This window comes from Dendroctonus ponderosae, unplaced genomic scaffold (assembly GCF_020466585.1).
Source record: "Dendroctonus ponderosae isolate FM_Combo_2020 unplaced genomic scaffold, Dpon_F_20191213v2 Dpon_F_20191213_1, whole genome shotgun sequence".
In the NCBI taxonomy this organism is placed as follows: domain Eukaryota; kingdom Metazoa; phylum Arthropoda; class Insecta; order Coleoptera; family Curculionidae; genus Dendroctonus; species Dendroctonus ponderosae.
This window is the reverse complement of record NW_026017110.1, coordinates 37595381-37607527: the sequence shown is the minus strand read 5'-3', so window position 1 is coordinate 37607527 and position 12147 is coordinate 37595381. Positions and strand designations below refer to the sequence as shown.

The 12147-nt window shown below is 35.7% G+C and overlaps 1 protein-coding gene across 1 annotated transcript in view; it reads right to left on the bottom strand.

Annotated features, from left to right (window-relative positions):
• Positions 1-269: 269 nt before the first annotated feature.
• Positions 270-12147, bottom strand: part of LOC109535561 (guanine nucleotide exchange factor for Rab-3A) — a gene marked incomplete at its 3' end in the record, with an annotated part of 70042 nt that continues 58164 nt past the window's right edge. The window contains 5 exon segments of the mRNA XM_048665096.1: positions 270-336; positions 441-540; positions 597-811; positions 867-1018; positions 5929-6115. Of these exon segments, the coding sequence (XP_048521053.1) occupies positions 270-336; positions 441-540; positions 597-811; positions 867-1018; positions 5929-6115 (721 nt within the window).

Below are 12147 nucleotides of genomic sequence, written 5' to 3'. Positions count from 1 at the left end.
GCAAGGTTTAATCTTTATATTGAATTAAAATTTTCGTCTCCATCTGAATATTTTGGGTGTTTTTTTACTTTACTTTCCCATTCATAAAATGGATAACCCTGTATAAAAATGTAATTCAGTTTAATTTAACAATATGTGGTTTGCATTCATTTTGGGTCAAAGGAAAATTATGACCATATAGAACATCTTGATACTTAAGACTCTCATTGATGTCGAATAGTAGAACTTAAGAAAGGAAAAATAGTTTGCCAATATTTCAGAATACTCACCACAACTTTTAACTAGTCCTCTCTGGATATACTTGAGATAGTTTAAAAAATCACAGACGGCAATTATCTGAAAAATGAAACGAAAATGAATCAGCTATACGAACATTATTAAAGAAGCGATGGCAAAGCAAATTAGCTTATCGCAATTCAAAGCTAAACGCAACAACTTACCCTATTTCTACATATTTGAGATATGCTATACCATGAGTCAGCGTCCCCAACGCTCATGCGGTAAAAGCACAATCTGGGTACTTGTAAGAGAGCGCATGTTCTAGATGAAAAAAAAATAAATTAAAGCAAGCTTGCAAACGTGTAAATTGGACTTACTTAGGAAATATTACTTTTGTTTTGTCGCCAACCGATTCAACTAAAACACTACCATCTTCAACGGCTTTAACGACTCTTTCCAACAATTCCCTATTGCTAAAGTCCAGGCACATAGTAATATCCTCGCGAAAAATTCGGTTTACAAACGGGTCAGCTTTGTCTATGACAGGGTTCTTTCGCCACTCCAAGAACTCCTTGTGAAACACTGGATCAACCTAGAAAATTGAAACTTTTACCATAAAACTCATGAAGAACAGTTGCTGATATAACCTCCATTCCTTCTCTGCTTTCAACTTCAATTTCTGGATTTCCTGCAAGAGTTGCGTCCTTAACTGGAGAACCTGGAGGCGAATTTTCCCTGCCATATTTCAGATTGTAATGGGAAGGCGATCGTCTATGCTTTTTAGTAAATATTGTCATTCCTGAAATGCATTTAACATTATAAGTTGATTTTCAGTGACGCACTAATTGAGAATGTTAAGGTGAGGAACAAATGTTCCTTTAYTAATCCAATATTAATATTTACGCTCTGTAGTTATTCGAGTATGAACACATCACAACCTTTACAAAGCTTCAAGATAATATGTGATATTTTTAAGGGCGCCAATATTAATGAGCAAATACGAGCCCTGGCAATTATATGTTCGGACGACGCCTAAAATTCTAATTGAATAATGATAATGTTTACTTWAATTTTTTTTCTTTGCAGTTRAAAAATAGGGTCTCATACAAGTTCCCAATCATACAGTAAGATATTAACGCATTACTTTTTCATTTCTCAACAACTACAAAAACAAATARTAGAAATGTTGGAAAATTCATGACAAATAAATATTYGGACGTGTATTTGATTGACCCGTTAAATCAGTATTACGCAGGCATCTGCTAATAAACTAAGTGTGTTTAGATTAATATCTGTCAGTTTGAGTTGAATAAGTCTAATACTTTCCCATAAAAGCATAATAAAATGACGCGTGGTGTTGCAAGAGACAAAAAGCTTTCGGAAACTATACGTTCTCAAAACGGCAAAGACAAATCAATGCAGAAAACTTCAAATGAGAAGGTCGACCCCTTATTATGTAATGAAAGAAAACGCCGTTTACTTGTAGATATCTGCAGATCCAACAGAAGAGGCACCCTAAGACAAATTCAAGCTCAGTGGAATCAGGAAGAAACTTTAATGCCGGTATGTCTAGTCGATCTTCGGAACTTTGCCGGAGATTGTATTTTCGGATAGCCGGGCGTGCCGCCGCCGACGCAAAAGCGACGGATTTTTGATGCAAAGCTGTTCTTCGTTTCGTGAAATCGCCGACGATTCTCCCATAGAATGAGCATGCGTCCGCTTTTGCGGTAATATTATTAATTTACTGAAGTTCGGAACTGRTTGCTATTTAGCTCGTGAAGTCGTTTTAAAAGTCGSCGCTGGAACGCCGTCAATGGCAGAAAAGATAMGCTCTTTCCATTGCGGCTAGTTGCCTCGAAGGATAAGATATTGTATAAATAAAGCGCAAAATAACATTTTTTTATAAGAAAAGACATATTAGCGGTGAAAGCCGATAAATAACGTTTAGTTACGTATGTTATAGTGAACGTTATAGTTCGGAGATGCCTATATCCATCTCCGACAAATTCCCACCGCATCGCCCAACAACATTCAAATGCGCGTGCGTCAGATGCCCAACCGATCGAGTGTGCATCCAAAATTGGGGCCCTCCAGGGAACGTCGGGAGGACGGCGCACCGTAAAAGATCGACTAAACATACCGGCAGTACACTTTGGCTGCATAAATCTGATTACAGTTTTTTACTTTGGGTTTACGCAAAGGAAAAGCCGCTATTTACAGCCATCTAAAAACAACGGACAACGGAATAGCGGTTTAACGTTTTTTAGTGGGGAATCAAAATTTGACGTATGCATACGTGATTTTCGGAAAAAAGTGATTTGAACAAAATTAGAGGCCTTTCATGAAGACTGTCTAAAGCGTACAGTAAAATTTTCCCAAGAGGTTATATGGGGATGTGCGAGTAGTAAACCCATTGGCAAATATGAGTTTGTCGATGGAACCGTAAATGCAGAAAAGTACCAAAAAATGTTTCAAGAACTTTAATTCAAACTATGGAACAAAATTTTTTTGAAAATTTATACCTTTCCCAGCTATCGGCACCGATAAAGAAAAATACTATATAGAACACGAGACGAAAGTCTAAAGCCGGGTTCTCATCAGTCCAGAACGCGTCCGGAATGCTGAAAACCTTCCGACCAATCAGAAGTTTGCCGGATGCGTTTGCTCTCGCAGAAGGTCCCAAATTTTAATATTTTCCGCATGCTGTGCGGAAGAAGCTGAAAACCTAGGTTATCTCCAGTGATGCTCCAGTGAAATGTTATGTTCAGCGGCGTCTATTCGACCGTCTTTCATTTTGATGTCTTTGTTTCTTTCTTTTTAGAACGTACAAAGACAAAAGCAAATTTAACTTTTGGTTTCAAACGTTCATTTCATGCACCTTAAAATACTGGGAAGAAAAAATGTAGAAAAAATAGTTGTATCGTGTCTCGCTTGGAATGTGCGGAAATATTATAATACGAATACATGTAAACTGCGTTAATTTTTCCGCGCGTAGTAATGATAGTAGTAGGCTGCGCACGCACTTTCCGCACTGCGCTTCCGCAGAGCATTCCGTACCCATGAGAACCAAGCTTTAGGCAGCGGTCAACCACTGTCATCAACTATCACCCACTACCACCGACTAAAATTATGGAAACTGCAACGAACGGTCTCACAGCAATTATTCATCGGCTTCCACTGTTTACCAGTTTATAACCTCACTTTTTATGAAAGGGCTCAAACCAAGCCCATATAATTTCTAACCCGCATGCGCGCATTTACCGCCTTCTACCAAACTACCAAATTTCGAAACCGTGGTTACCAGTGGATGGCAGTGGATGACTAGTGAAGCTTTCTGTGAGACCGTTCAATGGGAATCGCATATGTTGGAAATCTGCGACGGATCACCGGTGGTTCTGTGGGAGCGCCGCTTTAAACGACCAAAAACTGGATTGGAGATCATAGTTTCAAAGTTTTATCATTACTCTTAAGCAGTCCGGACTTGAATGTTTTAGAAACTTTATGGCATCTAATGAAGAAATCATTGCGTAACGATCCTCAACGAACAGTGCCGGGATTAAAGGCAGGAACTGAAATTTGAAATTCGCTCACCCCAGAATATTGCCTCACTATAGTGCCCCCGCAGACTCTAGTGGATTCGAAGGCAATATGTATAGAAGCCGGTCAAACCCGAAAGGTGATGTTACTTCTTATTAAACTTCGCCTTAAGGTGTGTCAAAGTGCGTCCGATTATTTATTTGTCAGTAAGTTTGTTACATTTTTGCTAATTTGCTACAGGATAAAAGCAGAAGAAAAAAAAAGTTTTCCATTGTCAGCCTTGATAAAAGGATAATAAATTCATTTTTCAGTAGAAGAAACAAAAGTATATCACTCACTGAACATCGTCCGAACATATAGTTCTTAGGGCTTGAATGGCATATTTTTAAGGGCGCCAAAATTGATCAGCGCATCAATTAAATTAAAAAGATCCAAACAATCGGGATCCGTAAAGTCGCTAAAATCGTTAGGTCCTTTTTAGAGAGCGTGAACCGTTATTAGCTTAAGCTCTTATTCAAAACTTAGAGTTTGAATAATTGACGGTTAGGCTGGTAATGCGGGTAATATTAGAATTTCTGTGACAATTTTTGCCGGAATGGCCCGAGTTGGATAATTTTTGTTAAAAAATCATGGTTTTCAAGCTCAAGAAAACGACGGCTACTTGTTCACGGGTCCGGGTTACAACATTCATTTTGATACCTTTGTTTTAATTTTATATTGTGTATAAAATATATTTCATAGAAACACTTTTGCGAGAAAATTCATCTTATATGTAAAGCCAAGTCTAGACCAGGCGCGTTGATTTTCGCCATGTTGCGTAAAATACTACGTCAAGTAGGTCAGAACAGTGCTTGGAAATTGAGTAGAAAATGTTTGAAACAAGACGGAAAATGGTGTGACAAGATGGAAAATGATTTACTTGACCATGCCATCAATGTTAATAATACTTATCAACGTTATGTAGGTTATGTAAATCACTTACAGTTTTAAATAAAATATTGATAGGTGACATTGAGCGATGCTAAACATTCTGTCGTATTCCTTCTGAATAGTGTATCTCCTAAACTTAGTTGGACAATTGGAATTCAAACTATAGAATGGCAATTTCTCCCCGCGCATCTAGGGCAGGTTTTTCCCAAACGCGTCGCTGCGTATTGGGTTGATTTGAACAATACTGCGCATATTTATTTATTTTATTAATTTACTTGTTACACAGATGATAACACATTAAATTACGTCAATAAGCCCGCACTAGAGTTTCAAAAGTATTTATATTCTAAGAAAAAAAATGTAAATTTTATTCCAGCATAGCAACGGGTTCGGTATGGACTCAGCTTTAGAATTGAATGGTAGCATTTTTCTATAATTAACATGTATTGGTGATATTGATGGTATCAACCAGTTAATATTATTTCTGAGGTATTAATATTGACTTCAGAGCTGCCTTTTCTTTTAATCAACTTCAGTAAATTCAATCAAATTACTAAGGAAGTCTACTAACATAACACTTAAATAATAACCATAGCTTAAGTCTAATGATGCATATTTAGAACGAGCCCTATTTTTTTGCAATATCTTTAGTGCTCTGAGGATGTCTAACATGTATGGCAAAATGTCGGCTATTTTGAAATTGTGTTAAATCAATTTCGATATACTGACAAATACCACAATTGAGAAGGATCGAAAAATCAACGCCGCTGTTCTTTGTAATCAACGTCCCTTCATACATTTATTATTTACATAAATTTGGCTCATTCATTCAAGTTAATGAGCTTCGTCCTGGCGAAGTTGTACAATGTCTTCTTTACTAAACAATTTAGTAAAGAAAAACATTAAATAATGTAAAGGATTTGTTTACTTTCTTAGAAAAAACTGCAATAGAGCAAATATTGAGAAATAATAGGAAACATCAAAATGTTTGTATACATGTTGAATAAAATGAGTAGCCTCATGTCAAGGAAACCGAAGACTGAAGAGAAACTACGTGTTTTTTAGTAGCAAGCATCAGATAGGAAAATTTACTGACGAATGTGCGTCCTAGTAGGGTTTCATGAAGATTTCCTGATTGGAATTAGGAATTTTCCTCGTTTGAAGGGATTCTGTTCTATTATGATACCCACATATTATTTCTAAAAATAAATAAACAAATGCTAACAATTCAGCATTATATACCTGAGTCATCTTTGCATATTTGCGGGTGAAGATGTGGATTGGGTGAGCTGGGTGTTGATGTGAGTACAAGCGTTTTTAGGGCCGCTACTTCGGCCGTTAGTACATCTACTTTCATTTGGCTTTCTTTTAGTGTCTTTTCTGCTGCTGCTTGCTTTTCATTTGCTTCTCTCACCATGTTGTGGGCTTCCTGAAACAATAGAAAATATTTTTACTATTTTTATATTATTAGCTTATTTAGAAATGAAAAATATGTATTTTTGTATAATTGACGTTATTGTGGCTGCTTCCGTTTGTAAAATACCTTCATGCAAATAATAACTATAATTAAAACGCCATTTAATATTCGTTCGTAAGATCAGATGATATAATTTATTCTGACTGAAGTTCACATCCTGATTGAATAAATAAGATTTTTATTCATAGAGTAATTGATACTATTGAATCCTAACCGGATCTGTAGCCGATGAAATGGGAATTCTAAAGATTCGTATGCTATATGTTGACAATAATTTACAGACTTGTGCCTGTAGACCGCAAGTATACCGGGTGAGCAAGTAAGGGAGGTCGGCAGCTGTTTCTCAAAAGCTATTAACTGTACATATTTCATTTCTTTTTAAGGAAGAAATAATTAATAAAGTGACCAAGAAAATGCTCAAAATTATTTGCAAGCTTCTGAGATAATTTAATGTACATTTGATCTACGTAAACAAATAAAGTGATGGTTGAGAGTCAAATATTGGTTCAAAAATGTATCGATATCTTCGGACCCGCTTGACTAAATTAAGAATTGAAAACCTCATTAAATAGATCTTTTATTTTTCTATACTCCAAAAAAAAAGAGACTCTTTTTTCTTCTATACTCTAAATACTACGCAAAATAGTCGCCCACGTGATTCTTTCTTTGGCCGCAACAGTCGCTTTTTTAAACCGACCAACTTGATATGACATAGGTACATATAGAATCAGGATTCTAAGATTTACCTGCTTAGAAAGGTAACCAAAATCGCTCAAAACAGGTAAATTCTGACACCATTTTTTTTGAAAAAATCTGTTTTAAGTCACGTTGAAAAATGGTCGACGATCAAGTATATGTCCAACAAAGAAGAAAGGAAGTTGAAGAGTGGTTTTCACTACCTTTACTTATGTTCGGTTGTCTTTCAGATTTTTGAATAAAAATAAAAAAATTCTCCTTTAAATTTGAGAAGTGAAATGGCTTAATATATTTTTGTGTCCTCTCGGCTTTGAAAATAGAATTAACGGTATGCTTTTACAACATGCGGTAGCCTAAGGAAAACCAAATTAATTTTTTTTTATTTAGTCAATCCTGAGATAATCACATCTTTTTTGAGAAACAAACAACCTTCCACTTTTTTGTTATTTGATTAGGCAGGACAATAAGTGACAAACATAAAGAAACAATAACAGGAGTCAATAAATTTCTGCAAGAGTAGAGTAGAGAAAGAGCTTTGAACGAGATTTTTAATGTCAAACTTAGTTAAACTATGCGGAGATATCATCTCCATTTTGTATCAATCTTTCCCCTTCCCCAACACTTAACATTAGCTAGAGCGAAAGACATTAAACCGATTACCAACGCACAACTATCGCAGAAACCGACTGAAACTATTTTTAACAAATCTTAACCCATACTCTCTAAGATATAGCCGACCGACTCCCTTAGTGGTTTACCCCATACGTAATTTGTGTGTACGTAAGGCCTGTGGATCTAAACATCGACAGCGGAGAATCTTAGACCGAGGCTTAAACGTGTTTTCAGGGGTGTTTAGTAAGTCTAGAAAAATGAATAAAAACCATATCCAAGGAAAGAACCTAAATTTGCCGATTATGTTTTTCATTCCTACTTTCAAAACGACGTTTTTCTCATTAACGTGGTACGTTTAACACTAATGGTGCGTCCAGACCTGATGCTTTTCCGTTTCGATCCGCGGCGTTTTCGTTTGATGTTTTCGTCAAAACACTGACAGACGATTAATTTGCTGTCGATGTTTTAATAAAACATCGGGAAATTGGAAATTGGAATAAACAAAGGAAATTGCCGCGGCTCAGGCTCAGCTCGTTAGGTCTGGACGCACCATAAAATACAACAAAGCAAACCAATAAAAATACACGAAACAGACACGTAAGCAGTAATATTGCCAGGGCCGCACCACGCCCATTATTTTATTATTATTATTAATCACACTTGATGAGAAACATAAACTTTGAGTGCAAGTTTTTGAAATGATAACTACTTATGGCACGGTCCAAACCCATCGCAATGCGTTACGGCGTAGTTACGTCTGGCATACACAAGGACAAGTATGGAATTCTCTTTCGCACGTTCACGGACCAAAGGCTCGGTACTCACTTTCCACACAGGCCAAAGGAAATTTACTTTTCTTGATTTCCTGGTGGAAAATACGTAGTTTCGTCACTGTTTTCCATAGCGAAAGAATCAATTTTACCATTACAATGACATGAAAACGTCAATTTACCTTTCCTCCCATTATTCGATTACATTTTTTTTCATTTTACGCTACTGTCAGCGTGACTGACAAGAGATTTGACAACATTTTCAAAACTTATACCTTTCCCAGCCATCGGCACCGATAAAGAAAAATACTATATAGAACACGATACGAAAGTCTAAAGCGGAAGACCGGAACGCGTCCGGAATGCGAAAACCTTCCTACCAATCAGAAGTTTGCCGGATGCGTTAGCTCCGCCCATCCGCAAAAGTTGCCAAATTTGAATATTTTCCGCATGGCGTGCGGAAGAATGTGAAAATCTAGGTTATCTCCAGTGGTGCTTAAAGAAGGTTATGTTCAGCGGCGTCTATTCGACCGTCTTTCATTTTGATGCCTTTGTTTCCTTCTTTCTAGAACGTACAAAGACAAAAGCAGTTTTAACTTTTAATTTCGAACGTTCATGTCATGCGCCTCAAAAAACTGGCAAGAAAAAATGTAGAAAAAATAGTTGTATCGTGTCTCGCTTCTCGAAAAATAATCCGGATAGCGGATGCGTAGTAATGGTAGTAGTAGGCTGCGCGCGCACTTTCCGCTTCCGGTTTCGCAAAGCATTCCGGACTCATGTGAACCAAGCTTTAGGCTAATGTACTATGAATCAAATGTAATGTACTATGACAAATATGCGGAAAGGTAAATTATCGTTGTCATGTCATTGTAACGGGTAAATCTGATTCCTTCGCTTTCGCAAACAATGGCGAAATTACGTATTTTCTACCAGGAGATATATAAATAGTACACTATGGTACAAGCGACGAAAGTATTGCCACTGCGTGAAGTTGTACCGTAAACTATTTTTTTTGATGATTGGTGGAAAATATCCGGAAAAGGCATAAAGTTTAAAAAAAAAACGACTTCGAAAATGTTGTAAAAACAGTAACAAGCAGTCAGCTGTCAGAAGCGTGCATGACGAAAGTTATTATTAGGCCTGGGTAACACTGTGTTGAGTTGCGCTTTGGAGTTGTTGCCGCTCTCTGAGTTAATGAGTATTAACTCATCAGTTAATGAGTTATAACTCATTTACATATGACCAAGACGGGAATTCTAGCATCTAACAAAAGGTCATCAACTCCTAAAAACTAACTGAGTTACCTTTTCTGTAGAAATGATTGCACTAAAATATTTGGTCTAAAATGAGATAAACCGGAAATTTTGAAGAAACTTAAAAATTCTTCAGGGCGATCAGGGTGACGAGTTTTCCAAATAGTGGATTATCTGCTTTTGCTTTCTGTGATCGTTTTTTGGGAAAACTTTATTTTCTTCACAAAAAACACGATAATTTTCGTTTTGTTCCATTTTTCGATTTTGTCCCAAATTCAAAGACAAAAACGGATATTCGAAAAGCCGATAAAGAAGACCAAACTAAAGACAACGAGTTTTCTGGTAAAATCGTTATCTTAATTTTTTTGCATAGAAGGCTCTTAGTTTGCCAGTTTTTAACAGTGAAACGTTAAAAAAAAATGCGTTTTTCTGTTAGGAGAAAGTTTTGTTTAGAAATATTGTCCTAAAAGCTAAGAAACCGGAATTTAAAAAAACCAAATTATTCACAGTGACGAAGATGACGCGTTTTCCAAATTACTGATTATAAGCTTGTTCTGTTCGGGGAAATGTTGTAGGGCAAAAATTCAGAAAAAATTATTACGGTTTTGTCCAAGATTCGAAGCTGCGAAAGTTGTAGCAAAATTTTTACAAAGCTGTTGAGAGGCGAGTGTCCCTTTTTTTTCAGTATTTTTAAGTAAAACTAAAAAACATGCGTTTTTTGCGTAGAAAGAATCGCTTGATAAAATATTTGTTAAAACTAGAAAAACCTAAAATTTTAAAGAAACTGCGAACCTTCAGAGCGTTGAGGGTGGCAACGTTTAAAAATAATTTTTTTTTTAACTTTTGCTCGCTGGTCGTTTTTTCAAGATAATCTTAATTACTTTAGCTAAAAAACTAAATAAAATTATCTGATTTTATCGAAGCTGAAAAAAATTTGCTAAAATTCCCTACAAAGCGATGTAGGAGGTGAATCTTGTGACAAAATTAATTTAGTTATTTTTCACTGAATAGACCCCATGCTTGTCAGAAAAGAAGAAAACATCAGAAAATAATGGGTTTTTGCGCTTTTGATTAAAAACTTTTAGTTTTGTAATCGGTTTTTGAGACTCTTAATTATTTTCCGGAAAAAACGGGAAAAAATGTATTTTTCTTTTCGACCCGAATTCGACAATGAAAAAAGTTTGTGTAAAATTCCTACCAAGCTCTAAATTTATCTTGTAATTTTTCGCGTTAAAAACTCTCAGATTGTCAGCATTTTTAAATAAAATTCTTCAAAATAGAGCATTTTTGAGTATAAAGTAAAGCAAAATAAAAAATGAGTCAAAACTCAAAGACGAAAATTGTTCAACAACCTCTACAGTCTCCAAAGGGATGGGGGTGACGAGTTTTCCAAATAATGTATTATAAACTTTCACTGATTCTGTTCGTTTTTTGATTAAAAAATATTTAATTTTTGTGCCAAATTCGAAGCTGGAAATCGATTTTACAACTTTTTGCAAATCAACGATAGAGCCAAGTGTAAATAAAAATGTATTTGATAATTTTTCATAAAAAATGCTTTAATATTGTCGGTATTTTATCACTGACGTTAAAATAAATTCCAAACAATTAAGAAAAAAGATTATCAACATCTTCCCAGCAACGGAACTAAGTGCGTCGGGTTGGCGCACCAAGCCATCTGCGCCGCACTGCGCCAACTCCTAAAAATTATTAACTGAGTTACCTAGGCATAGGTATTACTTTCCACACAGGATGAAGAAAATCTCATTGAATAATGGGAGGAAAGGTAAATTCTCGTTGTCATGTCATTGTAATGGGAAAAAGTGATTATTTTACTGTCGAAAACAGTGGTGAAACTTCGTGCTATCTATATTGCGAAAATATCTATTTTACATTGAAAAGAAAATTAAATTCCATTTTATCTATTCTTGATTCGTTTATAAATTATTAGACTAACAAGAATATTGAAATTATAAAATTATTATTGCGTTAAACAACTTCAATACTTTATGGTTCCTGTAAATATCATTTGAAGTTTTCACTTCTGTCGGGCGCCCCGTGACGCATACCTTTGTTCGATTTTGATTTGCTTTTGTTGCTGAAAATGTATGATTTGTTTTATATTTTTGCAGTATTTCTATAAAAGTTAGTGTCAAACACTCAGCGCTTTAGAGAAATTCGTCCATTACCCATTTCCATGGGTCTAGTGCATCTAAATGTTGAGTATCAATTCCAAAATATTGACATTCGAAAGTTCACTTTTAGATCTTGTCTTGGGGGGAAGCACATTTGTTTCCACCTGTTCCTCAGGTATAATGTATGTAATACTAGACATAATATTAAAATACCAACTATAAACTTGAATTAAAACCACAAAATACAGGAACAGTAAATTGCAACATAAACCATCACAATTGAGCAGTATCGTGCAGTTAAGACCGCAGATTATTAAAATATATTATTATAAATGAGTAAATCGCCACAAACTCCGGCCCCTACATGTAACAAAGAATCGATATACACAGTTTATGGTCGATAAACCAATCTCTTAAATGCATTTTGGGCACGAACAACATATCACGAGGCGACCACGCACTCTACATTGGTTTGGGATATCTTTAACCCTTAAACTGATCCAGACGTATATATACGC